We start from the raw sequence: 20,054 nt of genomic DNA on the forward strand, positions 1-20,054 counted from the left end.
TTTTTTTTGGTTTTTCTCCGGTACCGGGAACCAAACTCACGACCTTGCGCTTGCCAGGCAGGCGCTTTTGCCGCTGAGCTAAATCCCCAGCCCCTTCTAAAACCTTTTTTTTTAACCCTACTTTTCACAAGGCTTGGAATGGGAGCAGGGGATATCGTTTCAGCAGAAAACTTAATTGGCAGTAGTTACAGCAGATGATGTTTCTGCCCTAGACCACCTTTTTGAAAAACTTGTTTTCTCCTGCCGTATTCTGCCTTCTTATCCCTTCTCACGATGGTACTGGAGAGAACCATGTGCTTTAAGCCATTTCTTTTCAGGGAGGAGCAAACAGCTAAATCATATTTGGGGGTTAAGTTAATTTAGGGGCTTATTTTATTTCGGAGTTATATGTGTCACTTTTTTCTTCACATCACATCATTTGCCAATTCAAGCAACAATTCAAAAATCAGATATGGGTAGTTGAATAATAAAATTTTGTTTTGTGTTTAGTCATTATAAAACACATTTTATTGAGAGTCGAGAGGTTGTTAGTGGGTCTATGCAGTATTTGGTTTAACCTTTCTGTACGTTGCTTCATTTTTGTTACCAGATAAGAACACACGAAGACTGTTTAAATACTGCCATTGATACGAGCCTTGTAGTGAGGACAATTTTGTGCCTGCTCATTTGCTGGATTCTGGGCTACATTTGCAGTCTCTCTTAAGCAAGAAAGCTACAGTACTAATACTGATGGTCTCTATGGTTGAATTCATGTAACATTCAGCGTAGAACTACCTGCCGCCTAGATTTAGCTTCAGTAGAAAATAAATTACATGGACATAACTAGGTTTTTTGAAACAAGGTCTTATTATGTACCCCAGACTGGCTTTGAACTAGCTATATATAGCCCAGGCTGTGAACTTGTGATCCTTATGGAACTTGTGATCCTCTGGCCTCAGCCCACCTGAGTGCTTGGATTATGGACATGTACAGTACTGCCAAACCCAGCTACATAACCAGTTTTTAAAGAATTCATACTTTCCAGCGTAATGAGGTGGTACAAAGCTGTAGTAACAGCACCAGCTACTAGAGGATGAGGGAGGATTGCTTCAGCCCAGGAGTTAGTTGAAGACCAGCCTGGGCAACATAGTCAGAAAGTGTCTCAAAAAAAAAAAAAAATCACATTTTGCTATAGGTGTCTTTTTGAATTTTAAGATCTAGTTAGGCTTGTCTAGACTTTTGGGAATATAGAATAAACTTTAATAAGACAAAAATTAATACTCTTAAACTTAAGTGTCAGTGTATATATATTTATATATATATATGTGAATGAGTGTATGAGTGTAAGACATTGTTTTGTGGATTTGGGGACAGGATGTTTCTGATATAACTGGAGATTATTGGAGATTGATATAATTGATTGATATAATTGGAGATTATAACTGGAGATTGTTCGTAGCACTTCCATCAGGGGTTAGTTTGTACACTTGCCATTCTACTGCAATCACTACCACCACCACCAAAAAGGGATGGGATTTAGCAAATTGAAAAATTCATGACATTGCCAGGTCCTGTGATAAAATTGTGAGATGGAAGAAGTTAATATTAACTACCAGCTGTGGTATTCTCTTTATTTTGGGGGAGTACATCAGTACCTTGACAGTAAACAACTGAAAAGTATGTAGGAGGACAGTGCCTTACTTCTTTTATACCCTATTGGCACGATATGAAATAAATTATTGAGTAAGTCAGTTACTCAGTTATGAGATTTTTTAGAGCCCTATATTCAGTCATCATTCATCAGAAAAATCCCAAGACCATTCTGTGTGTGTGTGTGTGTGTGTGTGTGTGTGTGTGTGTGTGTGGCACTGGGAATCAAATCATGGCTTCACACATGCTAGGGAAGCACGTTAACCACTAAGCTATAGCTCCAGGCTCTGTTGTTTGTCTTTTGTACCATCTATAATTTTTCTTATGCAGGTATAGAACTGGAGGTACAGAAGAGCTTTGGGATGCAGATCGGAGAACCATACTGAAGGAATTTGGTTTAGGCACTTGTTGAAGAAAGTTAAGAATTGGTGTTGAGGCTTTAGAGAAATTCTCATGCTAGAAATACAGATTTGGAGCAGGTGTGGTGGAGCACACTTGTAATCCCTGAATAACCCCTGAACTTTGGGACTCGGAGGCGGGAGAATGGCAAGTTTGAGCCCAGCCTGGGCAATTTAGTGATTTAGCAAGATTTGTCTCCAAGTGAAGCGGGGAGGGTGCTAGAGATGAGAGGACATTGTGGTGAAGAACTCAGAACCTAAATGAGAACTCAGAACTCCATACCTAAATGTGAAAATTAGCCTTAGAAATGACATAAAGCATTTCTTTACTTCCAAAACAGTATGGGAGGTAGAAAAGATGGATAATGATCTCGACAGGTGCAGTACTTGGGAGGACAATAGAGAATTTAGGTGGGTAAAATAGCAGGGTATATCATATGCTCTATATTGAAACCTTGAGGGTTTGCCTTTTGGATTCTAGAGGAGGTCAGGGTGGCTATGTGGGGATTCTGGTAAGAAGTCAGTGATGAATGCAAGTTATGACTGGGTCCGCCCCCTAAGAATGCACGTATAGCATGGATTTGGAATGACTTTCCTCAGCTTGACAGTTACGACTTTATTCAGAAGTGCTCATTGGCTGGATTCTCATCCCAAGAGGCAGTTGTTAGGTCCAGTTGTAATAGGAAGGAGCTACAGAGAAATGTGTGCGTCATGTTCACTTTTCTTAATTTTAACAGTAAAGTGGCTGCTTATCAAAGCACTACTGAAGGTCCTTAGATTGTGTTTTCTTCCTAAAAAGCCTTGCAAGGAAGTATTTGCTTTATGTTTTAAATTAAAATTTAGGCAACAAGCTTAGTTACTGAGTTAAATACCGTTTCAGTTGGAGTTTTAGTCAATGTATTTCTTTAAAGGTTTTGGAGTGCTTCCTTTAAGAGCAATGTTACAATTATAGCTAGAATTTTAGTGTTAAGAGATGATTTTCTCTTACTGGAATAAGATGGAAGGGCTTGTAAATTTGGTTTTTAAATAATTTCTTTATTAGTACATGTTTGCAGTACATGTTTACATTGCTTGTGGGGCGTTGGTGCTTGTATATAACACATCTTAATTCTTCAGTGCTGAACATATACTGGATGAATATTCATTGACAGTTTGAAGCTGTTAGAGTAGTCTAAAAGAATTACCCTTAAATTTTTCACTAGAAAATAGGAGGTATATAAAAAACCTAGACAGACCACGCATAATTTGTTTTCTTAGGGGTAACAACTGTCAACACTTTGATGTTTTTTTACTGTTCTAGGAGAGATACAGGTTGAATATCCATTACCTAAAATGTTTGTAACTAGAAGTGTTTTGCAATTCAGAATTGTTTTTGAATTTTGGAATATTTGCATCTACATAATGAGGTGTCTTGGGATATGGTCGAAGTCTACATACAAAATTCATTTATATTTCATATGTACCTTATACAAATGGCGTGAAGGTAATTTTATATAATATTTTTAGCTTATCTATATTGGACTGCAGCCCATCACACAAGGTCAAAGTGGAATTTTCCACTTGTGTCAAGTTGCCATTTCTTGATTTTGGAGCAGTTTGTATTTTGGATTTTTGGACGAGGGATACTCAATCTATATAATTTTTGAAAATCAAGATTAGTTTAAAAATCAAGGTATTTGTGATCTGCTTTTTTCACTTAACATTGTTGAATGCTTTCCAATAGTCTGAAAATATTATTTTAATACTAATAAAGTACCATTATGGAGCTATATCATTTCATTATTCCTCTTGTTTGGTGGTGATTTATTTTCTCTTTTTTGTTATTTATAAATAATATTGTTTAGACATGTTTCTTCCTACATCATTATTTCCAGATATGTATTTCAGGAACAGAATAGATTTCTTAAAAGAGAAATTTCTGAGTTCAAGGGAATGAACATTTTTTTAAGCTTTTAGTAGTACACATATACTACCAAATTGCATTTCAGAGAGATTATGTCCACTTACACTCGCACTAGAAATGGATAAAAGTATTTCCTACTTTGTTTTTATCCATTTTACCTTAAAATAATAAACATATTTGCAAATTAGAATATATGGAACTTTTTAAAATCTTTTATCGTTAAAGTACTGTTTTTCTATTTTGTAAATGATTTGTTTCAACTGTGAGCCTAGTTTATTTGCCAGTAAATATAAAAGAGAACTTAAAAGCTTCTGAAAACATCGAGAATATTCTTATATAGTCATGAATCTGAAAAACTGAATAACTTACTGATTTTACCCTAAGGTAAAGGCAAATTCTTGACTCTTGCCAATGATCTAATGGTTAGATTATTAAATGTGACATAGTTTGATGAAAGGAATGTCATTGTTTCACATGGAGGGAATACATTTCCAGTGAACTTTTGCCAGCTGAAAAGAAATTCTAATTAAAAACAGTTATCTACCCCCTTCGCAACCACTCCTTGGCCCATAGAAAGTATTGACTAAATATTTGCTGAATGGGTGAATAAACAAAAGAGAAAAGTCACATGAAATTGGAAGACTCAAGAGAAAAAATAGTTTGTTCTGGACATAGTGTAGTGGTTTACTGTGTTCAAAACAGAACTTATGGTTGGTGTTTAGAGCTTTTATTGTAAGACTGGGCAATTTGATTTATTCTCCTAGATTTATTTATTCTCTTGAAAATGAAGATCCTGCCCTCGCAAGCATGTGATAAAACTAAGTAGTACTAAAAGTATACTGGAATTCTTAGATGAATTTTAGATTTATAAAAATTTATTGACACCTTTTTATTTACCAAATTACAAAATAGTATGTGTTTCAGTGCCTTAAAATGGTGTCCTTTCAACTCAAAGGAAAGATACCACAAAATTTTTCAAGTTGCCCATATATTATACGTCATTAACTTCTGACTGTGAGATTACCACAAAAAGTAAAGGAAGAAGTTTAAAAAATACATAATTCAAGAAAACCTGGATTTAATGAACAATGAGGAACAACCGGGTAATAGGTAAATAATAGGATTTGTTTTCAGGAAGTCATTATTTCAGTAGCTTGTAAATTGCATGTACTACAAACATGTACTAATAAAAAATGAAAATAGAAAGCTAAAAAATATGAAATCATTATCTTCAGGATTAATTCACTGTGGTACTGGTAAAGTAATGAAAATAACATCATTAATAGTATAAAATTAGTGGAAATTTACAAAAGAAAATAGATCGATAGATTTCAAGACCAAAAGTAAAAAAACCCCCAAGTCCCTGTAACAAATACTACAAAATGTTAATACGCTTAATGCATGAACTTATCAAAAATAAAACAACACATAGAAGAAAAACATAACAAAAATAGCTAATACGTATATTAAAGTTTGATCTTGCTAGTAATCACAAAAATAAACAGCAGGGCGTGGTGGCACATGCCTGTAATCCCAGCACCTGGGAGGCTGAGGCAGGAGGATGACTGAGTTTGAGGCCAGCCTGCATTATAAAGCGAGACCTTGCCTCAAAAAAAAAAAAAAAAATTTATATAAAATATTTCTGTTCTAGGAAATAGGCTAAAAATTTTTAAAATAAAAATTTAAGTGCTGTAAAGGTTGTGGTGAGATGAACTCTTATTTTTGTTTTGTGGTGCTAGAGATTAAACCCGCGGCCTTCTACTTGCTAGGCAAGTGTTGTAACACTGAGATTTGGACACAGCCTGAGATGAACATTTTTATAAAATTTTAGAAAGTATTCGACTAATCCATGCAAGTGGTGCACACTCTTAACCCTGACACTTAAGTGGATGAGGCAGGAGGATGGCAAGATTGAGCCTAGCTTGGCAACTTAGTGACACCTTGTTTTAAAAGAAAAAATAAAAAAGTGCTGGGGATACAGCTCAATCTGAAGGCTTGAGGATCTGTCCCCAATAACACACACACACACACACACACACACACTCTCTCTCTCTCTCTCTCTCTCTCTCTCTCTCACTGTGACATAAAATAAAAATTAAAAAGTATCTGTCTCAATGTACCAAGACCCTTGGAAGTTTTCTTATTTTTTGACTCAGTACTTAACAGTCTATCCTTAAAGAATTTATATTTGGATAAATAATTATAAACAAAAAGATCATCACAGTGTTATATGTAATACAGAGAAACAGCTTACATTATCTATTGTTGGGAGAAAAGTTAAATTGTTATGATCCATTCAACAGATAGAATATTATACAGGCACAAAAATGTTTTCAAGTAATATACAGGTTGAGCATCCCAAATCCAAAAGTTCAAAATCTGAAATTTTTTTAATGCCAAATTGACACCACAAGTGGAAAATCCCATTTTGACCTTATTTTATGGACTATAGTCAGAATTCATATGCACTAAAAATATTATGTAAAATTACCTTCAGGCTTTGTGTATAAGGTGTATATGAAACATACTTGGATTTCATATTTGGTATTGGATCTCATCCTAAAGATATCTCATATATTTGCAAATATTCCAAAGTCCAAAAAAAAACTTGATTAAGAAACATTTTTAATCCTAAGCATTCCAGATGAGGAAAACTCAACTTGTACTTAAGAAAATGTTCATTATATAATGTTAAATGAAAAAGCAGGATAGTAAAATAAATATACACACAGTGATTGTCTATTCCATAAAAAATATGTATGCCCGGGAAAAAAACAGACCAAAATGTTATGGGTTAGTTACTAGTGAATAACAGAATTATCGGTCATTTCAGTCGTCTTCACACCTTTGTCATTCAAGCATCTCTTCAGTGAACAAGTATAACATTAATGTATAAGTTATTTAAATATATAAACTACTTCTTGAACTTATAGCTGGGTTAGAGTTACGTTTAGGGTTAGGGTTCGGGTGCTTTTTTCTCTGCCCTAAAATGGCTCCTCTCACCCTTTGATTTAATAATAGCTGCCATGCGTTGAGCACTTTTTATATGTGCTAAGTTGTCTCTATGCATATAGTCTTTACAATAACTCCATTTTAAAGATGGGAACATAGGCTTGAAGAGGCTAGGATTTGCTTAAGATCAAATAACTAGCAAATGACAAAGCAAGACTTTGAACTGAGTCTGGCACCAGAACTTACTCAGCCACTGTGCTATATATTTCGTTTAAGGATGAAAGTTCTAATCTATTCCTAATTTAAATATATCTTTCTTTTAAATGTATGTCATGATGCTTTATATTCCTAATTCATTCCCCGATCCCTTATTATTTTGATGCAAATCCCAGACATGTGCATTTTATTCATTAGTGTTTTAATGTATTCCTTAAAAGTAATGGTAATGACTTTTAAAAAATAATCTACATTTCTCATAAATGTCATAAATTTATGAGACTAAATTAACACTAGTATCTTCAAATTGTGTGAATTCTGTAGTTGATGTGCTGATGTCTTTTGTGTTGTGCTTTTGAAGGTGGAACCTAACTTCTTGTGGAACAAGTGTTGCCAGCTCAGAATGCAGTGAGGAACTGTTTTCTTCAGTTTCTGTTGGAGATCAAGATGATTGCTATTCTCTGTTAGATGATCAAGAATTCACGTCTTTTGATTTATTCCCTGAGGGCAGTGTCTGCAGTGATGTCTCTTCTTCTATCAGCACTTACTGGGATTGGTCAGATAGTGAGTTTGAATGGCAGGTAGGTTGTTTTCTTTTATTGACATAATTACTATATAATATTTGTTTGATATTTCATCTTTTGTTATTTCATCCCTACTTCCAAGTTTCTCTAGTATCTCCAGATTTGGAAACCTTTTTAACAGTATGTCTTAATGTCAATAATTAGATGAAATGTGTATTAGCAAAAATAGTGTAGTGTTTAAGGTTTTGGTGCTACAGATTTCCTTTTGTAGATTTTCTTCTACAATATAAATACTTTCCTATCCATGTGTCTAAACATGTTTATTCTCTCTACTTCGTAATAAATAACCTTTATGTCCTTGATAGTACACATATTTGGATCATGTTACATGTATAATACCATAAACCACTATTACCATGAATATAATGTTTGGTTTTGCTATCGGAACTGCAATGTAGTCTCTTATTTTGTATTCTTCTCATCTGTAGAGATGTTTTCACCTGATATTTTTCTTCTCATGGCATATATATCATGTACAATGGCCTTGTGGCAAATTGTTTGAAAATGCTACATTATAATGAGTGTTATCAGAAAATGTAGATCAATTGCAGCATCCGCTTTCTGGTTATAAAAGACAATAACATTTACAGAAGCTTTCCTTCTGTACAGCAAATGTTTTATTCAACAGGTAAACTTGAATACTTACTGTGTTTGAAAGCCATCAAACAACTTGAACTAGAAAAGAATCAAGTATTAGTTTCATTTTTATTAAAGTACCAAAAAATTTCATTTTTATTGAAGTACCAATACTGAATAGCATGAAATTGAAAGTCGTTTCCAAAACCACGCTACTGTGATTACCACTAAGAGTTTATACAGATATATGTTTGCATATGTAAATATGATGATACTTCACTCTCTGTTTGGTCATGTGCTTTTTTTCAGCTAATACATCTCAGTTTTTGTTTTGTTTTTTTTGGTTTTGGTTTTTCTCCGGTACCGGGAACCAAACTCACGACCTTGCGCTTGCCAGGCAGGCGCTTTTGCCGCTGAGCTAAATCCCCAGCCCCTACATCTCAGTTTTTATGGTTGCATCATAATTTATTTAATTAGTTTCCCAATAATTGGGTTTTATGTTGGCTTCATTTTTTTGGTATAAACAATGCTGCACTGAAATTGAAGTCTTTAAAAAGAAAAACTTCATAATCCCTCTATTTTTATATTTTTCACTATTTCATCTGTTCTGTACAGTTATAAACATGATTTGGATGAAATTTTATAATTTTTGAAGTAAAATTTACCATCTTAAGCTTTAGAAAATTTACAATTCAGAGATTATTAGGATAGTAATAGTGTTATGTGAACCTCATCACTAATTCTGGGATATTTATCTCACTCCCCAAAGAACCTCATACCTGTAAACCTGTAGTCCCTTTTCCCTTCTGCCCCTGTCACCTGGCAACAACCAATCTACTTTCTCTATAGATTTATCATTCTGGATATTTTATGTAAATGGACTCTCATAATATGTGGTCCTTTGGGTCTGGCTTTTCTCATTTTGCATAATGTTTTAAAGGTTTATCCATGTTGTAGTATGTGATAGTACTTAATTCCTTTCTGTGGCTGAATTACATTCCACTGTGTGGATAACACTACATTTTGTTTATCTACTCAGGAGCTGCTGGACAGTTATTTAATTTTCATTTTTTGACTATTTTAAATTTGTTTTGGATATTCAGATATGAGTTTCCATATGGGTGTATATTTTTAATTCTCTTGGATATATTCCTGGAGTGGAATCACAGGTCATATGATAACTCTTGTAATTAAGTTTTTGAGGAACTGCCAGTGTGTTTTCCAAAGTGGCTGCACCATTTTATGTTTTTTCCAGCAATGTATAAAAGTTTTTATTTCTCTGCATCCTTGCCTGCACTTCATGATTATAGCTATCTGACTGGGTGTGAAGTAGTATCTGTCTCACTGTAATTTTTGTTTATAGTTCTTTTATGACTAATGGTGTTGAATATCTCTTCATGTGCTTATTGGCAATTTTTATATCTTAATTAGATAAGCAACTATTTAAATCCCCTGCCTACTTTGTAATTGTGTTCTTTTTAACTTTCTGTATTCTATCTGCTAACCCCTTTCAGATACATTATTGGCAAAGATCCATTTTCCCATCCCATAGATTATCTTTTCACTTGAAAGTCTCTTTTAACATCCAAATTGTTTGCATTTTGAAAAGTCCAATTTATGTACTTTTTCTTTGTTGTGCTTATGATATAATTTTAAAAAGATTGTCTAGTCTGAGATCATGGAGATTTTCACTTATTTCTTTCCAGAGTTTTTAGTTCTTACATTTAGGTCTTAGGTGCATTTTGAGTTACTTTTTGTTTACGATGGGAGATGAGGGGGTACAAATTTGTAACTCTTGAGTGTGGATTTCCAGTTGTTGAAGCAGCATTTGTTGAAAGACTGTTTTTATTTCCTCATGGAATAGTCTGGGTACCTTGATTTTTTTTTTTTAAATTTAAATTTTTTTTTTTTATATTAAAAAATAAAAGAAGGAAAACATATTAACAGACAGACATCCATTCACAAAATTGCATAAGAACAATACAAACAAAACAGAGTTGCAGACAAAGTTGTAGGAGGCACCTTGTTGGATATGGTTTTATTTTTCAACTCTTCAGTTCTATCCCTTAATATACATGTTCTTCCTTATGCCATTATAACACTTTCGATTGCAGGTTTGTAGTAAATTGTGAAATTCGGAAAGTATGAGTTCTCCCATTTTGTTTTTCTTTATAAAGATTTTTGGGCTTTAGGGGCGTCTGCTGTAATTCCATATGAATTTTAGATTAGATTGTTCATTTCTGCAAAAAAGGCAGTTTGAATTTTGAGAGAAATGCATTGAATCTGAATTGCATTGGGGAATATGCCACTTTAACAATATTAAATACTCCAATCCACGCAAATGAGATGGATAAGCTTCATGTCTCTTTAATTTATTTCAGTGATATTTTGCATTTTTCGGTGTCAAAGTCTTCTTTGTTCATTCTATCAAGAGAATTGAGTAAATTTCTATCTACTAATGAAATTAGGAGTGTTGTAGTGATTGATTTTCATATGTTTAACAACTACCCTTTTATTCCTAGAATAAGTCCTAACTGTCATGGTATTTAATCCTTCTGTTTTTATAAATTTTGCAAGGAATTTTGCATCTATATTTATAAAGGATAATGGTCTCTCATTTTCTTGTATCTTTGTCTGGCTTTGATATCAGGGTAATATTGACCTCATAGAAAGAGTTAGAAAGTGTTCCTTTTGTAGATAAAATTTTGTAATAAAAAAGTTATGATCTACATAATGCATTTTAATGATTTCATAATATTCCTGCTATTGAAAGTACCAGAACTTGTGAAAATATTCTCTTATTTACATCTATTTCAAGCTTTGTTCTATTCTAGTTAATAATAGTGATTTTTTTGTGTAGGTACCTTTTTATTCTTTTTTGTTTTTTTTTCTTTTTTCTTTTTTCTTTTCCGGTACCGGGAATTGAACTCATGACCTTGAGCTTGCCAGGCAGGTGCTGTGCCGCTGAGCTAAATCCCCAGCCCAATTCTTTAGTACTGCATTTTTCTAAGTGTACATGTTTAAATAAGAATATTGGAATTCTTAAAGTGTAGTCAGGGTCCTGATGACTCTGAGAAATACTGTATTTTTTGGTGTATTTTACATGATTTATTTTGAGTTCTTATCTGTGTTGTTACAAGTTGGCAGGCTTTTTAATTGCTGACTTTTTCATTGCTGACTGCTTTGCTTATTTCATGAGTTGTTAGCATGGAAAACTACCTCCAACCACTCACTATTAATGTATATTAGTGACTACAACATTGGAAAAATTGGCCTGCCTTAGTAACGTGCTTTCCTACTTATCAAATTGGAGTATGGGTACTTGTATGGATACTTAGTTTTAAATATATGGAAAATTTAAAAATGCCATCTTGCCTTTGTGGGACATTTTAATGATGAACAGTAATTATCTAAGGGGATAATTAAAAATTATATGTTAGGATTAATAAAGAGTAAAAATCAGTCACTCTAGTTAAAATATTCCTATCACCTGTTTGTGATTAAAAACTGCATCTGTTTAAATTTTTTTTTTTTTTTTTTTTTTTGTTTTTCTCCGGTACCGGGAACCGAACTCACGACCTTGCGCTTGCCAGGCAGGCGCTTTTGCCGCTGAGCTAAATCCCCAGCCCCTTGTTTAAATTTTTTGATAGATGTTTCAGTTATTAGTAGAGTAAATATAAATGTTTCACAGAATCTCTGGGAAGAGCAATACTAATAAGGCATGATTTTAACCTTAGAATGAAAGATCTTCTTAACATTTGAAGTAAAATCAAAGCATTTTGCTTTGCTGATAATTTTCTTTGTTTGCAGTCCTCTTTCATTATTATGGATATATTTAACTAGTCTTAGAGCTTGAGAATTATTTCTATTGTTGAGCAGAAAGCTTAGAAAATTTAAAGAGTAATTCAGCTGTCACATTTCAAACCTAGAGTTGGAATCTGAAATTATACAAGTGTTATACCAGTTAGCGTACACATAAAATTCTGCTATATTCTGCAGAAAATATGGTGGAGTTTTGATATAATTTTCCCTATGTGTCACGATTACTGGTTATAAAACAAGTATACCAAATACTGTCCCTGAAAGATATAGGATGGGACTCATTAAGTACTTTTATTCTGAAATGTATTATCAGCTTTGAAATGGAAAATTACTGGTCTAATAAATACACAGGAGCTCGTGCAATTAATTCTGCCATACAAGTGCTACTTCAGTCCCAGACATTCAATTGACTGCCATTTCCACTGGGATGACTGTATTATTTAATAATATTAATCTCTTATCTGATACTGAGTCATTGTTCAGTGATGCCACTTCCAGTACAGTATTTCCATTTAAAAAAATAGATCCTGCCTGTGACATGTCTTACAGCATAGTGAAAAATGACAGTTATCTATTCAAATGCCACTTGTGCTTACATCTTCCCTTATTGCTTTAGACTGCCCATATCCCGCATTGTATTCTTCTCTCATTCCAAACTGTAGCCACAGGAAGACTGCTGGTATAGTTAAAAGCACTGGACTTGTGTACTACTTTAGATTTTGCCACTGGTTGTATGACCTTCTTTGGACATCATTTTTCCTTTTTCCCTATCTTTGTAAAATGAAGGTGTTAGACTACAAGATTTGTAACGTTGCTTCAGTTCTCTTCATAAAGCAGTAATTATATTATCCTGGGTGGGTTATAATATCACAAAAGATTATCACTTCTGGCCTAAACATCTGACTCCTTATGAACTATTCAGTTGTCAAATAGTTTATGAAAATGTTTTTCATTCAAAAATCTTCATCTGTTCCCAGTTTTCTTTCAGTTTTTGCTTATTGTAGTCCGGGCCTGGATTACAATAAAAGTGTCTTTATTCAGATCTTCCCTCATTCTGTTTTGTTTCCATAGTGGTTTTTAACTGATATTCCCCAAAGGCCAGTTTCATCAAGTTATTTCTATTTAGAAAATATCATGGGCCTACTTCTGTATGTCATATGACAGTGTTTGGTTCCTTTGTTGAGCTTTCTAAACTACCTCTGATGTTCTCTTTTAATTAGATTGTTTTTTACTTTATCATGTTTTTTCATCTGTGATTTACTAAATTATTCTCCTTACTTGAATGCCTTTAGTTTTCCACTTCTGTCATTGTGAAACACTGCCTAATAAAAATTTAACTGACACTTTCCCACCATTTGACATTCTCTGAGGGTTTATGCTACCTTATTTTGAATGGTCCAGGTCCATGGCAAGGGATAGAAAAACAAAAACATACCTCTTTATTGAGTGTCATCTATGTGCCAACATTTTATCTCATTTATATACCTTTTATCAGTCTTTTGAAATCAACAACCATTAACTACTTTTTATTGAAGACTCTATTTTACTTTTCCCAAAAGAAATGAACAAAAGACCATCAATTGCCTTTTTACATCTCCTCACCCTCTCAGAACTAAAGGTACAAAGTAAAATGGCTAGCATATAACTTAGCACCTAGCAGATATTCTCTAAAGAATATCTCTAAAGATTTTGATGGATATTTTTCTTATATTGTGAAAATATATAATTTTATTTTGCTTTAGTTTTGTTTTATTGGTACTGGGGATTGAACCCAGGGCCTCTCATGTACATTAGATCACTAATGTAGTAATAAAATAGCAGAGCCCTTCGTTTTCTTTTTGCTACCAAAGACTGGAAAGGCAATGGCTTTCAAGTGTGTATTTGGCAATGACACTTTTACAACCCTGACTCAATAATATTAGGGTTAAGAATGAATAATTCAAGTAGCGTCAGTTAATGAGATTTTAAAAAAGAAATCATGCAGGGGCTGGGGATTTAGCACAGCGGTAAAGCACCTGCCTGGCAAGCGCAAGGTCATGAGTTCAATTCCTGGTACCGGAAGAAAAGACAAAAAAAAAAAATCATGCAGATTATTAGAAGTTATTTGCACACTTGGATTCATCATTGACTATCATGGTGAAGATGTGGTTTTTCAGAGTAGATGCCACTTGTAGGGTTGTAGAAATAATAGTCTCTAATTTAGACAGTTTAATTCTCAATGTCATGGTTATCTTGTACAGTGATTGATCCTGGGGTTTTTTGGGTCTTTTTGCGTTCAGGCTGGCCTTGAACTCACTTTATAGCCCAGGTTGGCCTCAAACTCAGTGATGCTCCTGCTTCAGCCTCCCATGTGCTGTGATTATAGGCATGTACCACCACACCTGGCCTTTGATCTTGTTTTTGTGGCATCACCCATCACTTCTAGTTACTGACTCCCCAGTGTCTACCTGTAACCCCTGTAGCACTCTCATACTTTAATCCTGCCGCTTTAACCCATTGCTAAATACTTACGTTGATCATCTGTCATCTCAGAGTTACTATTTATCATGTACTATATTGAATAACAGTATGTGTGTATTATTGTGTTACCTTCCCAAGTAGACCAAGAAGTTTTTGTGTGAGGCCCATGACCCTTTGACCTCTGTACCTATCGTAGTGTTCTGTATGTAAGAGGAACTCAAATATATATGATTTCAGTAGTTTTAGTGACTAATACCTTTTGCCTTTTGGTAACTTCAGAAACCTAAAAATTGTCCAAAATTCAGATATACAGAGTGAGCTAGGCAGAACAAAACAACAACAAAAAGGTACTGCTTTGTACTTTATAAACATTGTTGTGGTTTATATCTAGATGTCCCTCCAAAGCCTCATGTACTCAAAGCTGGGGCTTTGGGGAAGTGATTGCATCATTGGGGGGCATGATACTCAGCAGTAGACTAATCCATTGACAAGTTTATAGCTAAATGTGATGTTGGGAAGTGAAGCCTGGTCGGAGGAGGTGGGCTACTGGGAGTGTAGCCTGGAAGGATCTATCTCTTTTCCTCCTTGCATCATCACTCTCTGCTTCCTGTGTGCTAACCCCTGAGCAGTTTTCCTCTATCATAGCCCTCTGCTATGGCACCCTGCCTTGGAGCCAGTCAGCTATGGACTGAAACCTACAAATGTGAGCCAAAATAAACCTTTCCCCTTTAAGTCGTGGGTGTTGGGCATTGTGGCTCAGTGGCAAATATGTAACTTAAGTGACAGATTTTGGTAGCAGAGAAATGGGGCCATTGCTATGACACTCCCTGACCATGTGGTTCAGAAACCTTTGGAGCTGGCTTACAGGAGGAGTTTGGAAAGTTTTGGAAATGCCACCTGGAGAAGCAGCCCTAGAATGCTGTGAGCCAACCTTGATGAGAGTTTCTCGTTGGAGCTTAGAGAACCAGAATGGTGACAGAAATGCAGTCAATAAAGACGAAGCTCAAGAGGTTTCAGTTGGGGATGACGCCATTGACATTTGGACTCCAGGTTATGTGCGTTCTGTTTTGGCACAATATTTATGTGCATTTTGCTTATGTCCTGAAACTTTATGGGAGACTGAGATTAAGAGCAGCAGACTAATTAATTTGATGGAGGAAATTTCAAGGCAGCTAAATATTCAGGCTGTGGCTTGGATGTTGATTGTTGGGAAGTTTAGCCAGCTCTACATTGAAAATTAAGATCCAGCAGCCCAGCAGAATGGTTTAAAAAGTTTTGAGTTGGCCAGAAAGGAGGCTTCTGAATAATTGGGGCCTGTAAAGGTGGAGCAGAGGAAAGCTTGGTTGCTAAAAAGATTAGACTTGAGAAGAGAGCCCCAGGGCATCAAGCTCCATAATGGTGGCAGCCTAGGGAATGGAAATTGATTCCCTGAGTTTCATTCACCATGTTCAGCCATGCAGGCACTCAGAGAGAGGCCTCTGCAACTATCAACAAGATAAAAAGGGCTCAGCTACTGCTCCAACTGACAGCAGAACTTGGTGTCATCCGTGTGGTACTCATTTTGCATGCATGCAGAGTGCAAGCAGTATGAGGTCAAGAAGGCTTTCTCTCAGATTTCAGAAGAAGACCTGGGAGGCTAGGCAGTGTGCCCCTGAGAGGGCAGTGTGAAGCTGTGAGAGTGAAGCTGAAAGTACAGTGGAGACCTCAGGGTGTTGAAAAAGCCAGGAACATGGACCCCGTGAGGAAGCTACAAGGAGTGATCAAACCTAGCTTGAGAGGAGCAATCACTGGTAATGCTGCAGGGGTGGGGTTGCCCAAGCCCCTTGGAGTTCACATCTCACCACAGATTGCCCCAAGTGCTGGATATGGAACTGTGGGATTTAATGTTTACCCTGCTGGATCCTGGTCTCGCTTTTTTAATTTCTTTCTATCCTCCTTTTTCTACTTTTTGTAATAGGAATGTTTACCCTGTGCCTTTATATGTCAGTAGTGTTTAACTTTCTTTACGTTTTTACAGGGGCTCCTAACTAAGAGTTTGCTTTAAATATCAAAGGAGGCTTTGGACTTGGATTTTTCAGTAATACTGACACTGTTAGGACTTTGGCAACTCGTAAAGATGGACTAAATACATTTTGCATAAACTAATGCTCATGAGTCTTTTGGGAGCCAGAGGGGGAATGTTACATTTTATATCTAAATGTCCCTCCAAATCCTCATGCTTTCATAGATGGGGCTTTTTGGAGGTGATTGGATCTTATAGACAGGATACTTATCTGTAGATTAGTCCACTGATCAGTTTATGGCTAGATGTGATGTTGGGAGGCTAGGTATGGTCTGAGGAGGTGAGTCATTGGGCATGACCTGGTCTATCTCCTTCCCTCCTCCCTTGATCTTTCTCTCAGCTTCTGGCCATCCTACCAAGAGTAGTTCCTCCTCTGCCATGCTCCTCAGCCATGCTGCCCTGCCTTGAGCCAGCTAACTATGGACTAAAACCTCTACAAACGGTGAGCCAAAATAAACCTTACCTACTTACAGTTGTGGATGTAAGGTATTGTGTCTCAATGATGAGAAAGTAACTAAGACAAACATGGAAGCTGTATCTTTGAAAGTTGTTAAGTGCTCCTTTAGAAGAAAAGATTTTATCTTGTAATTAATACCTGAAGTACATTTATTTAGATTACAATCTATTCTAACTTTTGGAGCTGATGGCAATTATCTTAGTTACTTTTGTCTTGTTGCTGAAACAAAATACCGACACCCTAAATGAAAGGAGGAAAGGTTTATTTAGCTCACAATTTGTAGAGATTTCAGTCCATAATCAGCTGGTTCCAAGGGAGGGTGGCACATGGCAGGGGGCAACCATTCATGGAGGCAGAAGACACCAAAAGCAAGAATAGAGGAGAGGGCTAAGACTGTTCCTTACATTGTATGAGGCAACTTGCCCTGATGCAGGTGTAGCAGTCAAACCCTTAATCCCAGCATTAAATTATGAGTCAGTCACAAACTCTAGATTCAGCCGCGTCTGAAAAGCCTGTCCCGGATGACTGCAGGAGGCTTTGGAGACATATAGACACAAACCATAACAATTATGCTCCTCTCTTTAAATGTGGTTGTAGATTCACAGGTATTTGCGTATGTCCAAAGACATCAACTTTCAAACATTAAATATGTTGTTTTTTGGTTATCAGGTATATATCAATTAAGCTTTTAAAAATGAAATCCACTCCTTTTTTAGTAGGCAGTATAAAATGGCATGTATTGGTGTTTGTCTCATTTTGAACTGATTTGATTTTCTGTGTTAGGCTTGTTTTTATTTCCTTTTTGTCTACAATTTCTATTCTGTTCTCACTTTCTTTTATAATCTTCTGATCTTTGAAGTATCTTATATCAACAGTATATTTTGTTATTTTAATTGTCTTGAGGTTAATATGAACTTGAAGGCAAGAACCACAATTTATTTGTCTTTACATTGGCAGTATGTCTAGCACAGTGGCAAAAAGCCAGTTAATGGAGTATCCCTCAAGTCTCCCGAGATAAGAGTCCAGTACTTCTTTGTCATTATGCTCTGTGGGTCCTGATAACATTGGCACTATAAATTAAAAACCTTATAACAATTGTCCTTTAAGTAGAATTTTAACAAATCTTGATTTTAATTCAGCATGGTGGTACATGCCTCTAATCCTAGCTCTCTGGGAAGCTGAGGCAGGAAAGACACAAATTCTAGCCTACACTAGGCATCTTAGTGACTTAGTGAGACCCTGTTTCAAAAATAAATCAGACACTGCAAGGATTTCTTATAGGGAAAACACAAAATATAAATAAAGAGCAAAATAAAAGATAGATAATAAGATGTAGGGAGACAGATTTTGTTCAAATGGAAAAGGGATCAAGAGGTGGAGGGAAGACAGAAGGAGGGGAGGGAAAGGGTATAAAAAAAGAATTGAGGTATGTTGTGAACATGTACCAAGTTCCCACAAGGAATGTAATCAGTATGTAATGCAATGTGTACTAATAAAAAAAAAAAAAAACTTTTAAAAAAGGGAGCTGGGGATGTAAGTCAGTGCCAAAGCTCTGGGTTCCAATCCCCAGGACTGCAAAATGTCTTGAGTTTTATTTTAAGCTTTTAGAAAACATCTTTTATTGAACAAATGAATATATATGAAGGATATATTGATGCTGCTTTATGTATAAAATAGGGATGGGTCAGAATTAATATTGTCTGGTTCTGTATTTGCCATTAGTTTTTTTTAAATTGCTATTTTATATTACAGGAACTTTTTAAGCAATGTGTGAAGTGTACTGTATTGTGATATTCAAAATATATTTTTAAAAGTTTTGCTTTCCCTACCCTTTTTGTTCTTATTTTTTTATAAAGTTACCAGGCAGTGACATTGCCAGTGGGAGTGATGTACTTTCTGATGTCATACCAAGTATACCAAGTTCCCCTTGCCTGCTTCCTAAAAAGAAAAATAAGCACCAGAATTTAGATGAGCTTCCTTGGAGTGCAATGACAAATGATGAGCAGGTAAAGATATCTACATTCTTAATTAAAAGCATCTAGATGGAGGCTGAGGATGTAGCTCAGTGGTAGAGCCTAGCATGTACAAAGCCCTGCATTTGATCCCCAGCACCCTCTCCAACAAAAAAGGAATGTGTGGAGAATTTGCGAAGCGTGTTTTATTACCTGTTTAAATCTACTGAGTAAATGTGGATTGCTTAGTATTCTGAACTTGAGCTTTAACTGTTTTTCAGAAAGCAGATAACAATGTTAAATGCTTCTGATAAATAAAACACATTGTAATTTACATACTAAAAGAGTAGAGATTTTAGTATTGATGTTTTTGTTACAATTTTTCATCACGTAGGTGGAATATATTGAGTATCTGAGTCGTAAAGTCAGTACTGAGATGGGTCTTCGGGAGCAACTTGATATTATTAAAATCATTGATCCTTCTGCTCAGATCTCCCCTACAGACAGTGAGTTTATTATTGAACTTAACTGTCTCACAGATGAAAAGCTGAAGCAGGTATGTAAAGTAAATACAGAGTGTATACCTACTGAAAATTGTCAGTATCTTATAAAATGTAAACTTGAATGACATGTACATACATAGAGAATTAGAGTAAAATCACTGTTGTGAAATATAATGTTTGAAAAAATGATGATGGGCCTGGGAATGTAACTCAGTGGTAGATCATTTACTTAACATTCATGAGGCCCTAGGTTTGCCTACTAACACCACAAAAAGTGGGGAGGGACGCAGGGAGGGAGGGAAGGAGGAAAGGGAAAGGAAAGGGAAAGGGAAAGGGCAAAGGAAGGGAAAGGGGAAGGGAAGGGAAAGGGAAAGGGAACGGGAACGGGAAAGTGAAGGAGAAGGGAGGGGGAAGGGAAAGGGAAGGGAAAGGGAAAGGGAACAGGAAAGGGAAGGAGAAGGGAGGGGGAAGGGAAAGGGAAGGGAAAGGGAACGGGGAAGGGAAGGAGAAGGGAAGGGAAAGGGAACGGGAACGGGAAAG

The 20,054-nt window shown here is 35.6% G+C and overlaps 1 protein-coding gene across 2 annotated transcripts in view; it reads left to right on the forward strand.

The window, feature by feature from the left end:
* Fam199x (family with sequence similarity 199, X-linked) overlaps positions 1-20,054 on the forward strand; it is a 29,534-nt gene that overhangs the window by 2,747 nt on the left and 6,733 nt on the right. For both annotated transcript variants that reach the window (XM_005412008.2, XM_013508529.1), the window contains exons 2-4: positions 7,460-7,679; positions 18,916-19,065; positions 19,406-19,567. In XM_005412008.2, coding sequence (XP_005412065.1) covers positions 7,460-7,679; positions 18,916-19,065; positions 19,406-19,567 — 532 coding nt within the window. The remainder of the gene's footprint in view (positions 1-7,459; positions 7,680-18,915; positions 19,066-19,405; positions 19,568-20,054) is intronic.

The sequence above is a fragment of the Chinchilla lanigera genome, unplaced genomic scaffold, assembly GCF_000276665.1.
Source record: "Chinchilla lanigera isolate Chin_1 unplaced genomic scaffold, ChiLan1.0 scaffold00147, whole genome shotgun sequence".
NCBI lineage: Eukaryota > Metazoa > Chordata > Mammalia > Rodentia > Chinchillidae > Chinchilla > Chinchilla lanigera.